A 20,466-nucleotide genomic window follows, 5' to 3' on the forward strand; every position below is an offset into this window, starting at 1 on the left:
TGAAGCTACGCTTGCTTTGCCCTTGCATTCCCTTGGTACTTCTTCATGAATCCAAAATTTGCTTTGGTGTATCCTTGCAAAGAATTGCTTTCAAGATTGAAAGATCAATGGCTTGAAAAAGATAGTTCTTTTCTTTCAATTCTTTCAATTCTTTCAATTTATCTACCTCAAGCTCTACTTGCTGAGCATTTGTCAAAACAGCACCAGCTTTTGGTTCTCGAGTGCCCCCATCAATAATTGGCCAATATTCTTTAGACCTCGAAATTTTTCCATCAATATGCTCCAATAATCATAATGACCATCGAAATGAGGAATAGTAGGCTGAACAAAACTCTCGGAAGACATTGGAACTCACAACTGAATGGCACTCACTCTAATAACCAAAGCTCTGGAAAGTAGAAGAAAATAAAAGATGAAATGTGATTCAATTATTCCATCAAAAGAGCGTCTTTTATAGACAATTACATCAATTAACTCAACTAAAATAAAGGAAAATGGATAACTTGACTTAACATGACTAATAAACTCCTAAAATAATGAACTTACAATAACACACTTTTAAAGACTTAATCAAAACAGAAAATAACGTGGTAACAAATTAATAATAAAATATATCTAATAGTTTGAACCCTAATATAAATATTGGAGTCAATTGATCAAGGGTGTTCACACCTTTCTCAAGACATAAGATTGATCCACAAGCATAGCCTATGTGGTAGTTTAATAGTGCGTAAGTGTGTGAATTGTAAAAATAAGAGACTTGATTGCTCCCTTTTCAGTACATGGATTCATTTGCTTACTTCATAATATTAGAAGGATTGATCAGGTACTTTCACCTATAACTTTCGGTTTCTTTTCAACGCGTTTTTTTCTCCAACTTAAAACCAGGTAATTCGCTGTTCACTTTTTTTTTTTTGTGGTTACTTTAACGTATAAAGTCTGAAATTGTTTTAAGCTGATAGGAAGTTTACCTTGATTTTAGAATTTTACTTGTTTAATCAACCTCTTTTTCAGGTTTTCTAGGTGAAACCCATATATAATATTTGCTTTCTTTATTTTTTGTTTACATTTTTGTCTCTCTTTTTTAATTTGAAGGTAAAAAGAAAGATATTGAATAAAAGAAAATAAGATGGTGGAGAGGATTGAAGCTGCTATGGATAAGTTAGATGAAATCCTAGATGTCAGGCTTGAGAGGATGCATAGTAATATAAAGGAGACATATTGAAATCCAAGAGATACATAAGATTGTAGAAAAGTTGAGAAAAGACGACTATCACCTATCAGACCCAACGAGGTTACGTTTTAATGTGGCCTTTGCATTTCATGCAATCTTTTCTTTTCTTTTCTTTTTTTAAATACCATTTCTTATTTTCTTTAAAGGTTTCATTTACTTCAAGTAATGTTTTAGTGAGTTCAATCTTTTTTATGGTTAGAATTGTATGACTGCATACATCACTGGGTATTTTTCAAGTGTTTAGTTGATCAATGCATCGTTGTCAGGTAGTTTTAAAGATTATCATAAGATTGTGATGTAGATACACTGCTCTTGATAATATGATTAAAGTTTATAATTTATGTTGTTTTCTCAAGTTCCCCACCACTAATTCATAGTAGTTTACATGCCTAAATTTAACTTCCATAACTGGTATTTTAAAGTACTACTATACTCAACAATGAAACATGTGTGCCTGAAAAACTTTCTTCCTTATCCATCTTTATTTTTGTCTACTACATTCCAAGATGTTTTACATGTAGAGGTGTGTTCATCTGATGATAAGTCAAGTAAGGCTTAATTTTTTGTCTAAACTCTTAAATTTTAAGTAGATTTTCAAACTTTTTCAAACTTGAACGAGTAACCCAAACCTTGAATATATCTTGTAAAGATTACAAGAAAGGATAATTTGAAAGAAATGCAATTAAATAACCTTTGTTCAAATTTTGGAGAAATCGCGCAATGCACCGTTTATTTCACATTCATTCATTGAGCATGTAAGGCTCTGGTTTTGTCGCGTCTATCTTAGGCGCATATAGCTTTCAATCTTAAAAACCTCATAGCAAGGCACGACTTTTTCTCTTTCAGGAGCTACAAACCTTCAACTGCCTGAAACAATATATGTGAGAGATGATATTGTCATCCCTCTTCTGAAGCTTTCGCACTTGCAGAGCTAAAAATGCTAGTAGAAACTTTCATTTCCAGAATCTAGTTGGGCGGTTCGATCTTGTTTTCTGGGGTTCATTGATAAGAAAAACCCTTCAAGCTGCTAGACTTGGCAATGGAATGGCAAGAAGTTAATAATTCCAGGAATTCCTTGACCTAAAATGGGGTTGGAGAAAGAATTGATGTTTTCTGCTTATTTTTATTTTGTTAATGACAGTTTGGACTGCTTTGTTTTGCTTTATGCTTGTAAGGTTTGTCAAGATTCTGTTTTAGTTTTTAATAATAAAATGGTGAACACTGAAAGCACAACCTTAAATTTAGATGCAAATAAGACAGATATAGGTCAATGAATTTCAGCTGTAAATCTGAACAGGAATATAAATCATGTTAAAGTTGCCTAATGTTCTCCATTAACAAGGGATAATTACTTTCAAGGAGGTATTGTGCCAAATAGAAAAGACAAAGGATCAAAGACGATCTTGCAAATAAGCTGAGGTAAACACAACCAATGCACAGATAGAAAGACCTAATAAAGGACCTGCGGGAATCGGTTTCCGAGTGGCCGCCAATCGTATCCCTATAGTAGTAACCACATAGGCTGAGTGAGAGAGATGTGTATACGACCCCAAATAAGATACAAGGTAAATGTATTATAAAAGAAGGAATAGATAAACATACCAAATACACAGGAGAAAAGGAAGGCAGCCCCAAAACCAAGGGCATCACCAATTGCTTTTGTTTCTGTTGACTGCATAAGATAATAAGCCTGAACAATAGAAACAAATAGTGCACATAAGTATTGCATTCTTAAAGTAAAAGAACTTCAGCAAATGCAGGTTTCAACATATTTTCATAGTAGTAAAACAATCCAATGTTGGGAACAATAACAATCTCCTAGAGTAAGACCAAAGAACAATTTAGCCCAAAATAGTTTTTAACATATTAACACTGAGTCGTCACTTAGAAGAGCATACCCCTACCATATTTACATTATTTAGAAGAGCATACCCCTACCATATTTACATTATTAAACTAGTAATAACGGAACACAGTAACGGTAGGATCCATCTTTCCATGCATACCAGAAGTCAACTAGCAACATTGGGGCTTAGAAATGGATGATGAAAAACAAAGTGCCCATTTCTACAAAAATAAATAATGGGAACAGTGACACAAATTACGTGATGATTACGATAGGGCCATAAAGCAAGAAACTCAAACTCGCAATCACAAATTAGCCATAATTGGAATAAAAGCCCAAGTGTTGAGTGAATCAATTGTATAATTGAATGTTGAAATGATGTTCACCAGTTTGAAACCAATAGACTTAACAAAAGAATAGCAGGAGTAAAAGCAGAATGCAGAAGTGAAGAAACTGAGAATATTAAACATACAGATGCCATAAGAGCTGCTCCAGTGAGGCCTCCAAAGAGCGAGCCTTTACTCCCAGATTTAGTAACTGAAAGCAAGTTTGAAATGGGAAATTATGTTAATTACTGGGGAATTGATGTGAAATGAAAGGGAGAAAGCAGAGTGGAGCATGAGTACAGGCAAAGAGACCGCCGGAGAAAAGAAGGGTTCCATAGGCAGCGGAAGTAAGAGGGGCAAAATCTTGAAGCTGAGATTTGCAGCGAAAAAGGGTTGTTCGAGTGGTGGAAGGGATTTTGGGCTTTCTCAAACAAAAGCCAACCAAATGTGGGCGAAGAAATGGATGTTGGTTCGGATTTGAGGAGAAAACCGCCTTAACTGCACTAATTGTGGGCATTTGAATAACTGGCGTTGCCAACATCATCTTCTTCACTCTCTCTGAGTTCCAGTTTCACTCTTAAAACAGAAGAATATACTGCCAAATTTCAAATGGGCAAGAATATTTGCTCTACCGTGAGGAAAAAACCTTCACCAATTAAATCATGCCATGTGTTTTCATTTTATTATTTCATTTGTAAAAATTATTCTTAATTGATTTTTTTTTTAAGATTATGCTTCTACTCTCATTCACGATAAATTTAAGGACAATTTTTGTTGAGGGAATTGAATAGAGCTGTAATGTAATAAAGTTGTAATAAAATAAAGTTGTAATCAATAATTTAGCTGTTTGATTGAATGAAATAAAATAGAGTTGTAATACTATTCTTATCTTTGGTTAAATAGAATAGATGTTGTAATAACGTAAGGAAAAAGGCCTAAATGACCAAAGTAGTCTTTGTAGAATTTTTTTAAGTAGATGATTATTATTAAATATAATTTAATAAAAATAATAATGAATAATTTAATTATATTTTAACATAATTATTATTAAATAAAATTTAATAAAATAATATATAATTTAATAACATTCTTAATAATATTATTAAAATATAAATTAATAAAAATCATAATATATAATATTATAAAAATAATATATAACCTACTTTATTATTTTAAACGCATATTTAATGTGCTTAATGTTCCATTATCCATTTATATTTTCCTTGCACTCTTTTTCTTCCTTTAATAAATTTCTTTTATCTTTATTATAATAAAAATCAAGTTTATATAATTTTCAATTGAGTTAATTGGAAGATCCATCTACAACCATGGCTGAACCAACAAATTGTCATCTTTATAAACATATTTTTTATATTTTTATATAGTTAAATTAAAACACTTGCTCCTTGTCAAACAACTGTAAGGAAAGTCACTCCAAGTTAAGGTGATATAATGTAAACAAGCATCAAAAGAGTACATAAAATATATATTTCAAAGTTTCATCTCAAATTAGATTATCCTTCATGTTCATGCAACCAAGCATTGCAAACGACACACATATCTACATATAGTCTACATTTTGATCAACTACAGGTTGCAAAAATACCCAATAACAGTACTTTGTCGAGTAATCTTTTGGAGTAATTACCAGACCACGACCTTTCCTTGCCCCATGGTATACAATCTCAATGATGTTTATGAACTCCTGTGTAACACCCCTATCCCGCAACCGTCGCCAGAATAGGTAAGGGGCATTACCGGACTTGTAACTCATGTCAGGACAGTAAAATTTTGAACTTTTTCTTGAAATAAAGATCGTTCATTTAAATAAGTACTAAGCACAGCCAGAGGTAAAATTTAAACTTCACTAAGTAAACATTCAAAAGATGCCATTTTCGCATGGCTTATATACATTAACCAAAAATATTCTTCCGCCACTAGTCTATTCTATACATGCCATAAAATAATTCTAAACATAACAGTAACAAGCGGTGGATAGTGATAGTGTGACTAGTTGCTGACGATCCCCGAGCCTGTAGCTTCGCAATGAGATCTATAAAACAGAGGAAACAGAGTAAACGGAGTGAGCATTACAATGCTTAGTAAGTTTTAAGTAGTGTCAACAGATAACAATCAAATTATAACATAGTTGTTCGTATATTTTATTTCACTCTTCCTTCGGGCATACCATCCCTTTACCGAATATGCATATCTCATCATATACAATAGGCAGATAAACTTTCACATAAAAGTGAGCTCATGTGACATAGATATATTGTATGATTTCACATAACCTCTCACACTGATCCGATGTCACATAATCATAGGAATAGTCTCATAGATTGCTCTCGTATGCATCACATAACTACCTTATGATTTAGTTCAAATCAAGCTTACATATAAACTTGGAGTACATACCTGTTTAACCTTTCGCATTGAATATATTTATAAGCAATTCTTATTACGAAGTCTTATAGCTTTAACCTCTACTTGGATTATCGGCGAGACCTTTAGCTCAGACGAAATCTCCACACGAAGTTATCGGGTCTTACCTGGACAAAATCTCCACACGTAGTCATCGGGTCTTACCCGGACATAATCTCCACACGTAGTCATCGGGTCTTACCCGGAATATATTTCCAAGTTTCATGTACATTTAATCACATGTTACAACATTCACATCGACTGTCATATTTGTAATTCATTTGCCTCATCAAATATCTAATAATACACACCTTTCACATTTGGTCGTTCGGCCACAATATACGCACATCGCCTACATATTTCACACTAGCCATTCGGCTTTACCACATATACATATCTCATATATATATTTCACATTGACCATTCGGCTTTCCACATATACATGTTCATATTCACCACATTGGCCATTCGGCCTTATCACACATATGCATGCTCACATTCATCACATTGGCCATTCGGCCTTATCACATATATGCATGCTCACATTCATCACATTGGCCATTCGGCCTTATCACATATATGCATGTTCACATTCATCACATAAAATCCTAAATCAAAATATAAATTTTCATGTATTTACATCACAATTATCCAAATATACTTCACATACCACATATACTATCATGTATACACTTTGTCTTGGCCGAATCTACATCAATCATTTCCCAATGAATAATTCAATTTCACGCCATACTATCATTTCATATTCGAATACTCATAAACTTACAATTTCACAAATTTTAATATCAAAGATCCGTCTAACACTCATATATCGTTTTACAATATCACGATTTAGAATTCACGTATGGGTTTAATCAATAGCTTATGAGCAACTAAAACAAGTTTTATCCATGTTTACAACAAAATCACATATTCACTACGAGCTGTTTTCCTGAGCAATAGTCACTAAATTATTTATAACTGGAGCTACAAAACTCCAAATCACTTGCCGTTAATTTTCCCTGAATATAGACTCGTATATCTTCCATCCATAAAATTTCCAGAATTTTAGGTTTGTCCAATCAATACCAGATTTTTCTTAAAGTTTCTCCTGTTTCACTGTTTGACTAATCTGACCATTCTTCACTATGAATCAAATTTTTAATTGTACAGAATTCATAATGTGTTCTATTTGATTTCATTTGAAACTAGACTCATTAAAGAGTCTAAGCATATAAATCTTATCTTATAACCATTTTTGTACAAATTATAATGATTTTCCAAAAACAGAACAGGGGATTTCGGAGTCATTCTAACACTGTCCCACACAACTTTAAATATCTCTTTATAGGAAATTTCTTTGCTTCCACGGTCTCTTTTATAAGAAACTAGACTAACTAAGCTTTGATTACATATTTTATTCAGCCTATAATTCCACACCAACAATTTATAGTGATTTTCTAAAATCACGTTACTGCTGCTGTCCAAAGCAAATTATTACAATTTCCTCTTAAATTTCCAAGTCCAAACACTTATGAACTTACCATTTGAGTTTAAGACATATCATGGCCATATCATATCTTATTAAATCAACTCATTATGTCCTATTATGATTGAATTTACTCAACGTTTAATCACTTAAAACTTACCTCGGAAGTGGTCGACGATTAGATGTCCACGGCTATTCGTTTACTTTCTCTTTTCCCTTATCCGACTTTGATCCTCTTTGCTCTTAAGCTTAATTAAAACAATAGATTTGCTTAAGTACTTAACTAATATTATTCACTTAACAATCACATTTGGAAATCACATATCATTTAATCTTTGATTGACCAATTTAAGACATACCAAAATCCAATCATACATCTAACCTTTATCTCAATACCAAACCGAGTTATAAGATCATACATTATACTAAGCATATCATTAAACATACCTATTCAATTTAGCTAATTTCATAGCCGATTAATCACCTTACCCCACATTACTCAATGCCGAATATTAACCCAACATCACAAGCATAATCACCATGAAACTTACCTTAATACACATTTTATCCCATTGCCGAATACATATATATATATCATCAAACAAATATTTATTCACATAACAACAATTCATTCACATCTCTATAAATGATCATAATCGGACATTATAAACAAATCAACTAGTTTAGCATTCAAATTCTTCTAACCATTCCTCAATCATTTACTCAATGAACAACAACCCAAGCACATCAAAGCATAGTCGAATGTATCGTTCTTCTTAAATTCAAAAATAAATACATGGGCTAACTTCAAAATCTATTTAACAACTCAACTTTATAAACACATATTCAGCTAGGAAGAAAGATTTATAATTTAACAACCTTAGCTTAACATATAATTTGTTGTGACACATCTTTAAGCATTCTTTTATTCCATCAACTCAAAACACATTCATCATTCTCAATAACTAAACTCATATTCGTTAATGGCCTCCAATATAGTGACCGATTCTTCTCAACTAGCACCTAGTGTACACACATGATCATTTGTTTGATTCAAGCACCTATCCACCAAAAATTCATCCAAATTAACAAGAACAACAACCACATTCTTTCTTATCTACCATGAACGAAACCCATATTCATTCACCAAATATCAAAAATTTATCATCAATTTGACATATAAGGACATAACCAAATGTTTCTTGCAACACAAACTCAAAAATTAACACATGGGTCATGTTATGAGCACCAAAACAAACTCAACTTCACAAAAATTTCAAAAGAATCACATGATATCATACCTTAATTCCCCCCACACAAGATGGCCGAATGCCTTAGGTGTGCTTTCTTCCATTTCTTGATTAGTTTCGGCTTGAGAGAGGTAGGAGAAGAAGAGAACATTTTTTTTCTTTTCTTTTGTTTTCTTCCTTCAATTCACGGCAATGGAGGGGGGGCATGGATGAGACAACTTTGTTTTCATCACCCCTCTCTTTTCATTACTTTATTACTAACCTCTTATTTTATTCTTTCTAACATAACACACTAACACAACATGTTTCCAACATGTTTCACCCCATAGCATGGCCGGCCACTAGCTCTAATTTTGGGTAATTTGACATGCAAACCCATCATTTTCATAACATGCATTAATAGGCCACTTTACATTTTCCTAGCACATTTCTAAATTTTCTCACATAAGTCCTATTTAATAAAATTCACTTACAATTAACAAAATTCAAACATGAAATTTTCACACATGCATATATACATATAATAAGCATCAACTAAGACGGTTAATTATTTTTATAACTCGATTTTGTGGTCCCGAAACCACTTTTCGACTAGGGTCAAATTAGGGGTGTCACATCCTGTTTGTCCTTGAGATCCCAGTTAACTTTGTTGTTGTTATCAGTGCCAAGATCAATCATAATGTGCTTGTTTTTGGAAAAAAAAAACATCACTGCCGATGGATCGTAAAATTGAGCAACACAATCAAGATACTTAAGGTGTTTCCTCCTTAAAACTCCCTCCCTTCTATCTAAATTAGGTGGTGCATATCCCTATTTTCAGTTCATAAAATTTCAAACGAGAAACCAAAATTTATTTAATAAATATAATCTATCCATCTGATGAAAAATTGGTTAACCCTAGATATCAAATATGAGACATGCAGATTATTTGGCTTTAAACTGTTGCTTCATTGATTCCATTAATTTTTTATATGAAACATTCTACAAAGCCAATAATGTAATATCCCGAATTAGGGCCTAATCAGAATAGTGGTTTCGTGACCACAAATTTGAGATAGAAATAATTATTTTATGATTATTTTGAGGTCTATGATATGATTTCATGATTTTGTGAAAATTTCGTGAAGAAATTCTATGCATAAAGTGCTTAATTTGAAGTTAGGGACTAAATTGAATAAGTTGCAAAACTTGTATTCTAGAAGTTTCTAGTATGAAATTGATTTGAAATATTAATTAGGAGGTCTTAAATAGAAATTTGACCAATTTCAAAGTTTATGGACAAATATTGGTCATGAATGGAATTTTTGGAAAGTTTAGTAGTAAGGGCATTTTGGTCATTTAGGGGTAAAATGAATTAAAATACAAAATTAAAAGCCAATTTTGCTCATCTTCTTCACCATGGACGTGTATACCAAGGGAGACTCCATGGCTAGAGTTTCCAAGCTTCCAAGCTCGATTGCAAGTCCGTTCTAGTCTCGTTTTTAATGATTTTTACGTTTTTAGAGTCCCGGTAACTTGATTTAGCTTATGCTAGCAATAATTCAACCTAGGGTTCATATTTGGAAAAATACCCATAGGTGAAATTTGTGTATTTTGGTGTTTTATGATAGAATATGAGGTTTTAAATTATGTTAGACAACTTGTGCTACTCAGTTTTAAGTGAAAACGAGCAAAAAGGGCTTAATCGACAAAAATACCTAATAGTCATAAGTACATGTTAGAGTGAGAATTTGATGTTGCCATAGAAGGGAAAAATTATCAGCATGTCATAAAACATAAGAAAATAGGATGAAGTTTAATTTCCGAACCTTGGGGAAAAAGTACAAATATGCAAAAGTTTAGGGGTCAAAATGAAAATTTTTGGACCTGTATGAACAGTGTGACTAATTATTAGGCTAAATGTGATATTATAGATGAAGGAAATCGATATTCAGGCTTAAATCGGGAAAATACAAGGTTATGGAATAAAATGGTAAATTGTTGTTTCTGGATCGAGGTAAGTTCGTATGATAATAATAATGCAATGTTATGTGTGAATTATATTTCTTACTATTATTGCATATATTTTATGATTTAATATATTGAAAAAGTTGATGGAATGGTGTTTATGATGTGGAAATATGACATGAAAGAATGTTACATGAAATGTAATAAAATGATGATACATGACAAGTGATATATGAAATATGTGATATATGTTATGTAAATTCTTAAAAGCTGATTTGATATTTGAGTTGTGTCTTATTATACTATGAATGGACAATTGGTACTATGGATAGTGAGATCGACACTTCGAGTAAATTCGTACATAAATAATCTATCGATTCTTTTTATGTTATTATATTTTGATATCATATGAAATGTGACTGCCTATCAAATGGTTATTTGGTGTAAATTATGAATTTAAATTGATTACGAACAATTTAGTAAAATGTTGAAAAGTGAGGAATTTCCCGATTGAACCTTCGGAATAAAAACGATATGAATGATCTATTGTGAGGTCGCATGTGTAGTACTAAGTGCAGGCTACTATGCGTACCCGAAAACTGTGATCACGTGTGTAGTACTAAGTGCAGGCTACTATGTGTACCGGATAATTGGTCACATGTGTAGTACTAAGTGCAAGCTACTACGTGTACCGGATAATTGGTCGCATGTGTAGTACTATGTGCAGGCTACTATGCGTACCAGATAGCTTTGGCTACAACTGTGAAAATATGTGCAGGCAATTGAGTATCAGTTATTATTCCGAAGAGTTCAACGGGAAAATCGATTAAGTAAAAATACAATTGAACATGATTATATGATGAATAAGTGTAGGTATATGTTTATGAAAAATTATGAGCAATGTGCTCGATAATTGGGTGAATTTCGATAAGACAAAATGGATTAAGTGGAATTATGTAAGAATGAATTTTAGTGGTAAAACAGTGTTGGACAGCAGCAGTTGCATGACTTTGAAAATTCACTAAAAATTGTGGAAGTTGAATAAAAATGCAAATGATATATGAAAATAAATCTTAATGAGTATATTTTCACATGAAAGAAACAGAGAAAGCAAAATAATTCTATATTGTGTGATATTTTAATTCTTGTGAAATAGGGTCTGAATGAATTCGAGATCCCCTGTTCTGACTTTAGAAATTCACCATAAATTGTAAAAGAATTATTGAGAGTCATACCTTACATGCATGGATTCTTTATTGAATGTAATTTTAAGGGAAAGAAACGTCATGGTCGTTGGAATTCTGTACAGGGAGAAATTCGGTTCGTAGTTCACAGGGGTCAGAGTAGTCATACCCTGAAATAGGGGAGTCTTTAACTAATAAACTGTACTAAATGGCACAACCAAAAATTCTAGAAAAAAATTAGTAAGTAGAAATATGAGTCTAGTTTCATATAAAATTTATGGAATTGGATTTTGAGTTTTTTAACTTGAGATATGATTTTTTTTAACACTAGGACTCTAGAAAAAGCCTGTCCTAAATATGTGTAATTGTACAATTATAGTGTTTTATCTTGAAAAGCATGGTAGTAATTGCTTATTATTTTCATATGAACTTACTAAGCGTAAAGCTTACCCATCCTCTCCATTTCTTTAGTATTGGCAGGTCGGCTCGGGGTTGGAGATCGTCGGAGGCAAAATCACACTATCAAACTATCATTTTTGGGAAAATTAATTCAAATATTAGAAATATCAAGTGAGTGGCATGTATAGGAAGTTGGTTTGTGATATGTATTTTTATTATGATTTTGACCACACGTATCAGTCTGCATTGAGTTATCGTATAAAATCATGAGATGTGGTCCTTATCCATTATGGTTTATAAGTTTAATTAATCGTGCCATGTCCTATGTTTTGATGTGATGATATAGTTAGCTTTGTTTGTTATGCATGTGTTCGAAAAGTGTTGAATTAAATGAAATTTTATGGCCCGGTTTTCGTCTATGTGTTTTGTTAAGTCTGGTAATGCCTCGTACTCTGTTCCGGCCTTGGATACGGGTAAGGGGTGTTACAAATAATGTTAAAGGTGGTAGCTAACACAAGATCATCACTTTACATTAAAAAATATCACAGCCTTGCCAGAAGAGTAACGAGTTGGTTCATATAGTTCAAGTCCTAATGCAAAAAACCAATAGTTAAAAGCTTACCAACAAGAGTCCCCGTACATTAGGATGCATATAAGGCAGAGCACCACTCCAAGCTAACTCACGTAATCTCTCTAAAAAAGACATGATAATCAAATCAAAAGTACGATCATATAAAGATAAAAAGGTTGTGAAATCATTCTGGAAGCAATAAAGTAGATATGGTACCTAATATGACCATTTATCCTGAGAGCTCTTTAGTGAACTTAGTAACCCTGGTAGAATCTGTAGCTTTTGTGTCCATTGTAGAGTTATGGCCTTCATTGGCAACATCCTCATTCTTTGCGGTTGAAGATGTTAACTTAATAACAGTTATATTATCATCAGAATTATTTGTGTTTCTGACCCCTCCCTAAATGAACTGAATTCCTTTTAGTTACTAAAATCACGGACTTTTAAAAAAGTCTAAAGTCACACTAGTACAAGACTAAATCTTCTTTCCATATTTTCGTAATAGAATACATGAAAGTTACTACAGTCACTCTAAACCTCACCTCCACGAATTTGTCCATGTCATCATTTATACTAACATCGTTCTGTGAGAAACTTCTTTGATAACTAGGAGATCATTCTTGTGAACTTGAATCATCAAGTATATCTAACTTTCTGGTCAATAATATTTTACCACAAATATTGTGACCCTTAAGCAACCTTAAAATAGGCATAAAAGAAAATTATTATTTGTTGATAAAGCAATAAATATGGAGTAAGCAAGTGCATGATAATATTGCTTTTACACTTAAGATAATAAAAACCACCATAAATTTCCAAATCCACATAGCCAAGGTAATAAAGGTTATATAACACAACAAGGGAACTTTATTGCAGAGGAAATTTTTTCAATTTGACTTCTTAACAGTGAAAGAAAGATTTGCAAAAAGAAAAACAACATTGCAACCCATGTTAGCATTGATCTTCAACTAATTTACATTAAGAAAAACAACTTCGCAACCCATGTTATCATTTCAACTAATTTATGTCAAGAATCCAAGCTCAGCAATATTATCATTCATAAGCATGGGCAAACAGATTGTAGCATTTTTGTTCCATAACCTTTTTGAACTCCCCACGTTTGGTAATTGTCATTTTTATTATCAGGAAAACCAAGCTAAAAGATAAGGAGTAACCCTTTCTGAACCCCTGTGATGCTTATGATTCCCCAATAACAATGCCATGATCAAATTACAACATAAACCAAAATATCAAATGTTTTTAAGGAAAAATAGATAAATACTACGATCTAAGCACAAAGATGAAAGGATCATCTTCCAAAAGAAAGAGAAACCAAGTTATGCCATTAAGTAGAAATTGTGAGATCTGGCTTTAATTGCCAAAAGGCGCTTTCAATCTAAGTGCAAATCGCAACAAATTAAACCCAATAAACCTAATTGAAAATTTTTACGAAATCAAAATTTCCCCTTAAAGAGGAAAAATTCTTCCACTGGAATTCAGAATCAAAACTGAAATTCAAAAGATTAAAGGGTATTTCTCTAAATCCAATGAAAAAAGAACAATCCAAAATCAACATTGAAGAACCAGAAAGAAAATAGAGGAAGAAAAGTAATGGAAAATTGGAACGATTAGAAAAAGTTACCCTTGGACATTCTTGAGGGTTTGATTGAACCTGGAATTAAGGCTTTCTTTGTTACACTAGTCTTTTTCGCCATGGCTGCTATTGTTGTTCTTTCAAACCTCTCTTCTTCTTGTTAACTCCAAATAGTTCTACACAGGTATATTGTTTTAGGGTTTAACTTAAGGAGAATGGTGAGGGTAAAAAGAAAGTAAGAAGATAAGGTTCAAATAAAATAGAGAAATTTCATACTCACACGATAATCTTCGAGATTTGTTGAAAAAATCTTAGTTGGGAGTTTGAAAAGGATGTGAGATGGGTAGAAAAAGAAGAAAAATAATTTTGTATATTACTGGAATAGTTGAATAGCAATTCATTAGATATGGCAGATGGTATTAAATTGCTGTTCAGTGTTTTTGAGGAATTAGGTTGTAATGGCTATTCAATGGAATAGGTTTTATAGCCAACTAAACTGTTGAATAGTTTGGTTGTGTAGAATAAGGTAGGAATGGCTAAGCCATAATTGTCTTTCTACCAAATGTTAGGGTTTTAAAGAGCAAAACCCTCCCTGTTATCTAACTGATTTCGTTTGTTAAATAAATGTGTTTGAGTCCCTGTAATCTTCTTGTCCATCAGTATGGTCTTCAACTTTTGGAGAATCTACAGTAGCTGAAGTCTCAGTTTTATGTCCATTAGCATCATTATGGATGGCATCCATTGACTGTTAACACTACTTGACAAAGCAAGATTATGCTAAACAACTTCAAATCTATAACTCAATAAACAACTTAAATTTTGATAATTAGGATACAAAAAAAAAGGACTAGATATTTTAACTAAAGAAGGGGAAAAAAGAAAGGATTTCATAAACCTTTAATGCTCAAGGTTTTGATAATCCACAAATCTGAAAACAAAAAACTCACAAGAAAAAAGAAGAGAAAAAAAGAGAAAGAGACAATCTTCACAATACTCAATTCATGCCTTCCCTTTGTTACAACCATTAAAAGAATAAAAAAGAAACATAAAAGCAAAAATGACTCCAAAGCTGTTTAGTACCTATAACAGCCCGATTTTGGGTCTAGTCGGAACAGTGGTTTCGGGGCCACAAATCCGACATAAGAAAATTTATTTTTATTATATTTTTATGATCTAAAATTTTACGAAATGATTTTGTGAAAATTTCGTTTGAAAATTTTGACGTTTGGACACTCAATTTAGTCAAAAGGACTAAATCGTAAAGAGTGTAGAACTTGAGTTCTAGAAGCTAGAGGTGTCCAATTGTTATGAAATTTTGCATTGGAGGTCCTTGAATGATAATTAGACCATTTAATAATTTTTTGGACAAAAATGGACATGAAATAGTTGAAATAGTATATTTTTAAGTTAGAGGTATTTTGGTCATTTAGTAATTAAATGACTTAATAAACAAAATAAAAGCCAAAATTTCTTGTCAATCTTCTTCCTTGGCCGAATTTTACATGAAGAAACCTTGGCTAGGGTTTTCCAAGCTTCTAAGCTCGATTGTAAGTCCGTTCTAGCCCTGTTTTTAATGATTTTTACGTTTTTGAAATCCTCGTAACAAGATCTATCTATTTCTACCATTAATTTGAGTTATGGTTAAAGTCTAGGGTTTTGACCTATGATGAAAATGTGAGTATTTTTATGATTAATGGTAGAAATTAGAGAAACGACTTTTACTAAGTGATATTTTCAGTAAAAATGCCTAAAAGGACTAATTTGTAAAAGATATAAAATGTGTCATAAAAGTGTGTTTTAATGGAAATTTTGGGTTATTATAGTTATGAAAATGGTTCAGCTAGGCTTAAAGTACAAAGAAATTGAATGAAATCATTTTACGAGCTTAGGGGCAAAAGTGTAAATATGACAAAGTTTAGGGGAAAAATTGTAATTTTTCAAAATATGATTTTTGGGTTGAATTGATTAGTATAATGATTAAATAATTTAAATGTGATGTTTTAGATCAAGAAAAATGAAGTTTGAGCCTAGAACGAGGGAAAACGAGTAATTGACGGTTAGGTCCCTCTTTGCCATTTTGGTGTCGAGGTAAGTTCGTATGTAAATAATGCTATGTTATGTTTGTATTTTAAATATTCTAAATTATTTGGTAATGTATGAAATAATGATTGGTTCTATGGTTGTATTTGACGAAATTCGGATAAGTGAGAAAAATCCCGTTTGAACATTAAGAATAGAATAGGACACGAATGACATGTCACTAAGGATATTTGTGATATATGTGTGATTATGTGATTCGGGTACTGGTCTCATACATCTACTAGTGGCTGGGTAGTCCGGCATGTGTTGCGGATACTTGACAGCTTGTGTGAGCAGCACTACGTAGTTACGTCTTGACCATCAGCTTGTGTGAGCAGGCCTAAGATTTGCTCGAGGGTGAGCATTCATGTGATATGAGATATGAGGTAGATTTAGCTACATATGTAGCACTTATGTGCAAAGACTTCCCGTGTATTCATTTAGTATTCCAAGTGTTCAACGGGTATGCCAAAGATGAGAAAGTAAGTGGTTATGTTACAAGATGGTACAGGTATGTACGTAAAGATTTTAAGTATTGACTTCATGTTATTTGTGAGTTATGATCACTATGAAAGTGACTTTGAGATAGCCCTATGATTGTTGATTTATGGCCATGATGTATAAATGCATGGAAACATGACTGATGACTATATGTTAAGCCTTGGAGGCCCAATTGATTAGTGAGATAGTAAATGTTGTTCATTTGAATTGTGATTTATCAGTTATGAGTGAAAGGAAATATTGGCCTAATTGCCTATTAAAACGGTTAAGAAAGTATGGAAAGAAATAGTTATTACAATTTGAAATATGTTGAGCTATATACATGAAAATATGAATATACATAAGTAATGTGTACTTTTACTAAGATGTTTAAAATGATTTGCTAATTATGAAACATGCTACAATGGAGAAATTATGGCTGCTAGACTGAAAGTCAAGTAATGTTAAATCATTTTGATAAATCAAAAGAGAGTTAACATGTGAATAGGTTATATTACAACCTTGAGATTTATCGCTATTTTTATATTAACTTGTGCTTATATTGTTAGGCATAGTATATGACTAGCATGAGTTGCTCATTATTTTCATATGGACTTACTAAGCTATATAGCTTACCCCTTTTCTTTCCCATGTCTTATAGGTTATTTAGTTAGCTCGGGTTGGAGACTGCTGGAGATGCCACCACACTATCAAGCTATCATTTGGGTATAAGTGACTACAAGTATTTTAAGTTTATGGCATGTATAGGGACTTCGTCTTTTGATCAATTATGTGATTCTTAATTTGGCCAAGTGTGATTGGCTTATAGTGATTTGGTGATTCATTTTGTATATGGCCATAAGATATGGTTCATATTGATTATTTGGTTGTAAGCCTATTCATATATGCATGCATGTGCCAAGGTCATACAATGTGGCTAAAATTGTTTGGCATGGATGAATTGTGGATGTGACTTTGGATGTTTGATGATGGAATTGTGAGTGAGTGGCATGATAATAACTAAGACATGAGTATGTTAAATGGAAGTAAACTTCAACTCTTAGTGCATGCAAATTTATAAATTTGGCTTGAAAAAGTATGGAGTTTTATGCATGTATTAGTAAAGATGGAATGATCATGATCATGATCATGATCATGTCTTGTTTGTGTATATTTTAAGTGCTCAATTATGCCATATTAAGTGCCCTTGAAGTCATGTATGTATTGTGCGAATAGGGGTGGCAATTGGCTTGGAAAATGGCCTTGTAATTGTCCACACGGGTAGACACACGAGCAAGTGTCTAGGCCGTGTGTGACACACGGTCAGCCCTAGGGGCGTGTGATCTGGCTGTGTGTCCCTTACACCCTAATTATGTAAAATAGAATACCCAGTAGTAAACACACGGGCAATGACACAGCCGTGTGTCCCAACTGTGTGAAGGACACGGCCTTTGCACACAGGCGTGTGACTTGGCTATGTGCCCCTATTTTGCTGATGACGTCATAAACAGAAAGTTACATAGGCTGAGGACATGGGCATGTCCCAAGCCACAAGGGCGTGTGTGACCACACGGCCTACCCACACGGGTGTGTAACTCCCCAAAATAAGAAAATTTTTTAAGTGTTGTAAAAGTTCTGAAAGTTCTCAGTTTAGTCCCAAACCACACCCAATGTATGTTTTGGGCCTCGAGGGCCCATATAAGGGACGATATATATGTGAATGAAAAATTTTAATTTGGACGGAAATTCATGTCTCGATTTTGTATGATTGTGTAAGTTTATGTCCGGTAATGCCTCGTACCCTGTTCCAATGTCGAATATGGGTAAGGGGTGTTACACTACCAAATTGACTTGGATCAAAATGCCCTATTTCATCAAAGCTTTTGTATGCCTCATTTCACTTGGGACTACTACGCACCATTTTTACTTTGGTTTTTAACTCATAACAATTACTCTTCCTTTACAACGATCCTTGTCCCCAAGGATCAAACTGAGGAAATTTGGCTTTGATTTGATCGAGGGATTCCCAGGTAGCATCTCTAGGAAAATAATTGACCCATTCCACTAGAATCTTAATAGCTGCATGATTTCCCTTCTGTACCATACAATGGTCCAAAACACGAGCTGGTTCTTTGGCCCATGCTCTACTAGCATATACCATATGTAACACATTCTGCACAAGAGCCGCTCTCACAAGCTTCTTAAGTTGAGAAACATGAAATGTAAGGTGCACTCTTGAGCCAAGAAGAAGTTGCAACCTATATGCTACCTTTCCTACTCAAGCCACTACTGAAAAAGGCACAAAATACTTCGGAGACAACTTCTGATTCCATCTTATTTTGACAGAGTGCTGCCTGTAAGGTTGCGACCTCGGATAAACTAAATCACCCTTTTTAAATCAACTCTCACTCCTATGTTTATCTACTTGCTGCTTTATTCAATCTTAAGTTTTTCTTTCAAATGAAATTGCACCATCTTCCTAGTAACTTCTCTTTGTTGCAAGCTTCTGTCCACCATAATTACTAGAAAGGCACCAGCTAAAAAAGGTATATGGTGTGGGGGAGGTTGGCCATAGAGTGCCTCATATGGAGTGGTATGGATGGCCGAGTGATGGGTGGAATTGTACCAGCACTTTACTAGGGGAAACCAATGCAGGAAATCACCAAGCCTTTTCCCCTATCATATACTTAAGTTCTCCTTCACGACACCTGTTTAGCACATCTATCTGTCCATCAGACTCAGGATGATAGGTAGATGCAACTTTGTTTGAACTTTCTTGAAAAGGTCTTGCCAAAAATTATTGACAAAGATTCTATCTCTATCTGAGATTATAGATTCAAGCAAACCATGTAATTTGAAAATGTGAGCCATGTATTTCTGAGCCACTGTCATTGTTGTATAGGTGTGGGATAGGGCCAGGAAATGTCTAAATTTTGTAATTTCATCAACCACAACTAGTATTACAGTCTTGCCCTTAGATGGAAGACCCTCTATAAAGTCCATGCTAACAGAAGACCATGCCCTATCTAGTATTGGCAATGGTTGTAGTAACCTAGGCTTAGCTACAATTTTAAGCTTGCATCTTTGACATGTAGGAAACTCTTTGATCTAGACTTTAATATCCTTGGACATGCCTTTCCAATATAGCAGAGAAGCCATTCGTTGTTTAAAAGCATATATACTAGAATGTCCTCCAATGGAACTAACATGGAAATGCTAAAATAGGGCCCTCCTAAGTTCCTCATCACTGTCCACCACAATCTTACCTTTCCTTTTGAAAAATCTCCCGTCCAATGCATACTTGGGGTGTAGGGAAGATTGGTCTGAACTTCCAAACAAAATTTATAAAGCTTTAAATTAGAGAGGTAGAGTGTTTGTACCTTATTTAGCATGCAGAAACCACAGTGACCCGTGTCATTTTCCAACCTGACCGGTGATGATAAACTTGATCCTCGAGAAAGCATCAGCTGTAGAATTTCTTGATCCCTCCTATAAACAACTTCATAGTCGTATCCTAACATATTTGCAACCTACCTTTGCTAGAATGGGTGATTGCTTATTGGTCTGACAGAAACCTCAAACTTTGATGATCTGTCCGAATCTTAAAATGCCTCCCCACTAGGTATGTAACAACCTGAAAGTC

The 20,466-nt window shown here is 33.4% G+C and overlaps 1 protein-coding gene and 1 long non-coding RNA gene across 5 annotated transcripts; one reads left to right on the plus strand and one right to left on the minus strand.

Moving 5' to 3' along the window:
* Positions 1-967: 967 nt before the first annotated feature.
* LOC121223003 (uncharacterized) lies at positions 968-2,559 on the plus strand. Its single transcript, XR_005920346.1, has 2 exons — positions 968-1,294; positions 2,081-2,559. It is a non-coding gene; the product is annotated as an uncharacterized lncRNA (long non-coding RNA).
* Positions 2,537-4,073, minus strand: LOC107887291 (protein FATTY ACID EXPORT 4, chloroplastic). Of its 4 annotated transcripts, none has more exons than XM_016811482.2 (4): positions 3,707-4,073; positions 3,553-3,617; positions 2,837-2,924; positions 2,537-2,735 (listed from the first exon to the last, which is right to left on the minus strand). In XM_016811482.2, the coding sequence occupies exons 1-4, from the start codon at positions 3,948-3,950 to the stop codon at positions 2,626-2,628; spliced, it is 507 nt and encodes a 168-aa protein (XP_016666971.1). In that variant the 5' UTR covers positions 3,951-4,073; the 3' UTR covers positions 2,537-2,625. The 4 variants fall into 4 exon arrangements, with proteins under 4 accessions (XP_016666971.1, XP_040959807.1, XP_016666970.1 ...); XM_041103873.1 differs by having other exon boundaries at positions 3,719-4,036; XM_016811481.2 differs by having other exon boundaries at positions 2,537-2,756; positions 3,707-4,036.
* Between the last annotated feature and the right edge of the window lie 16,393 nt (positions 4,074-20,466).

This window comes from Gossypium hirsutum, chromosome A03 (genome assembly GCF_007990345.1).
Source record: "Gossypium hirsutum isolate 1008001.06 chromosome A03, Gossypium_hirsutum_v2.1, whole genome shotgun sequence".
In the NCBI taxonomy this organism is placed as follows: domain Eukaryota; kingdom Viridiplantae; phylum Streptophyta; class Magnoliopsida; order Malvales; family Malvaceae; genus Gossypium; species Gossypium hirsutum.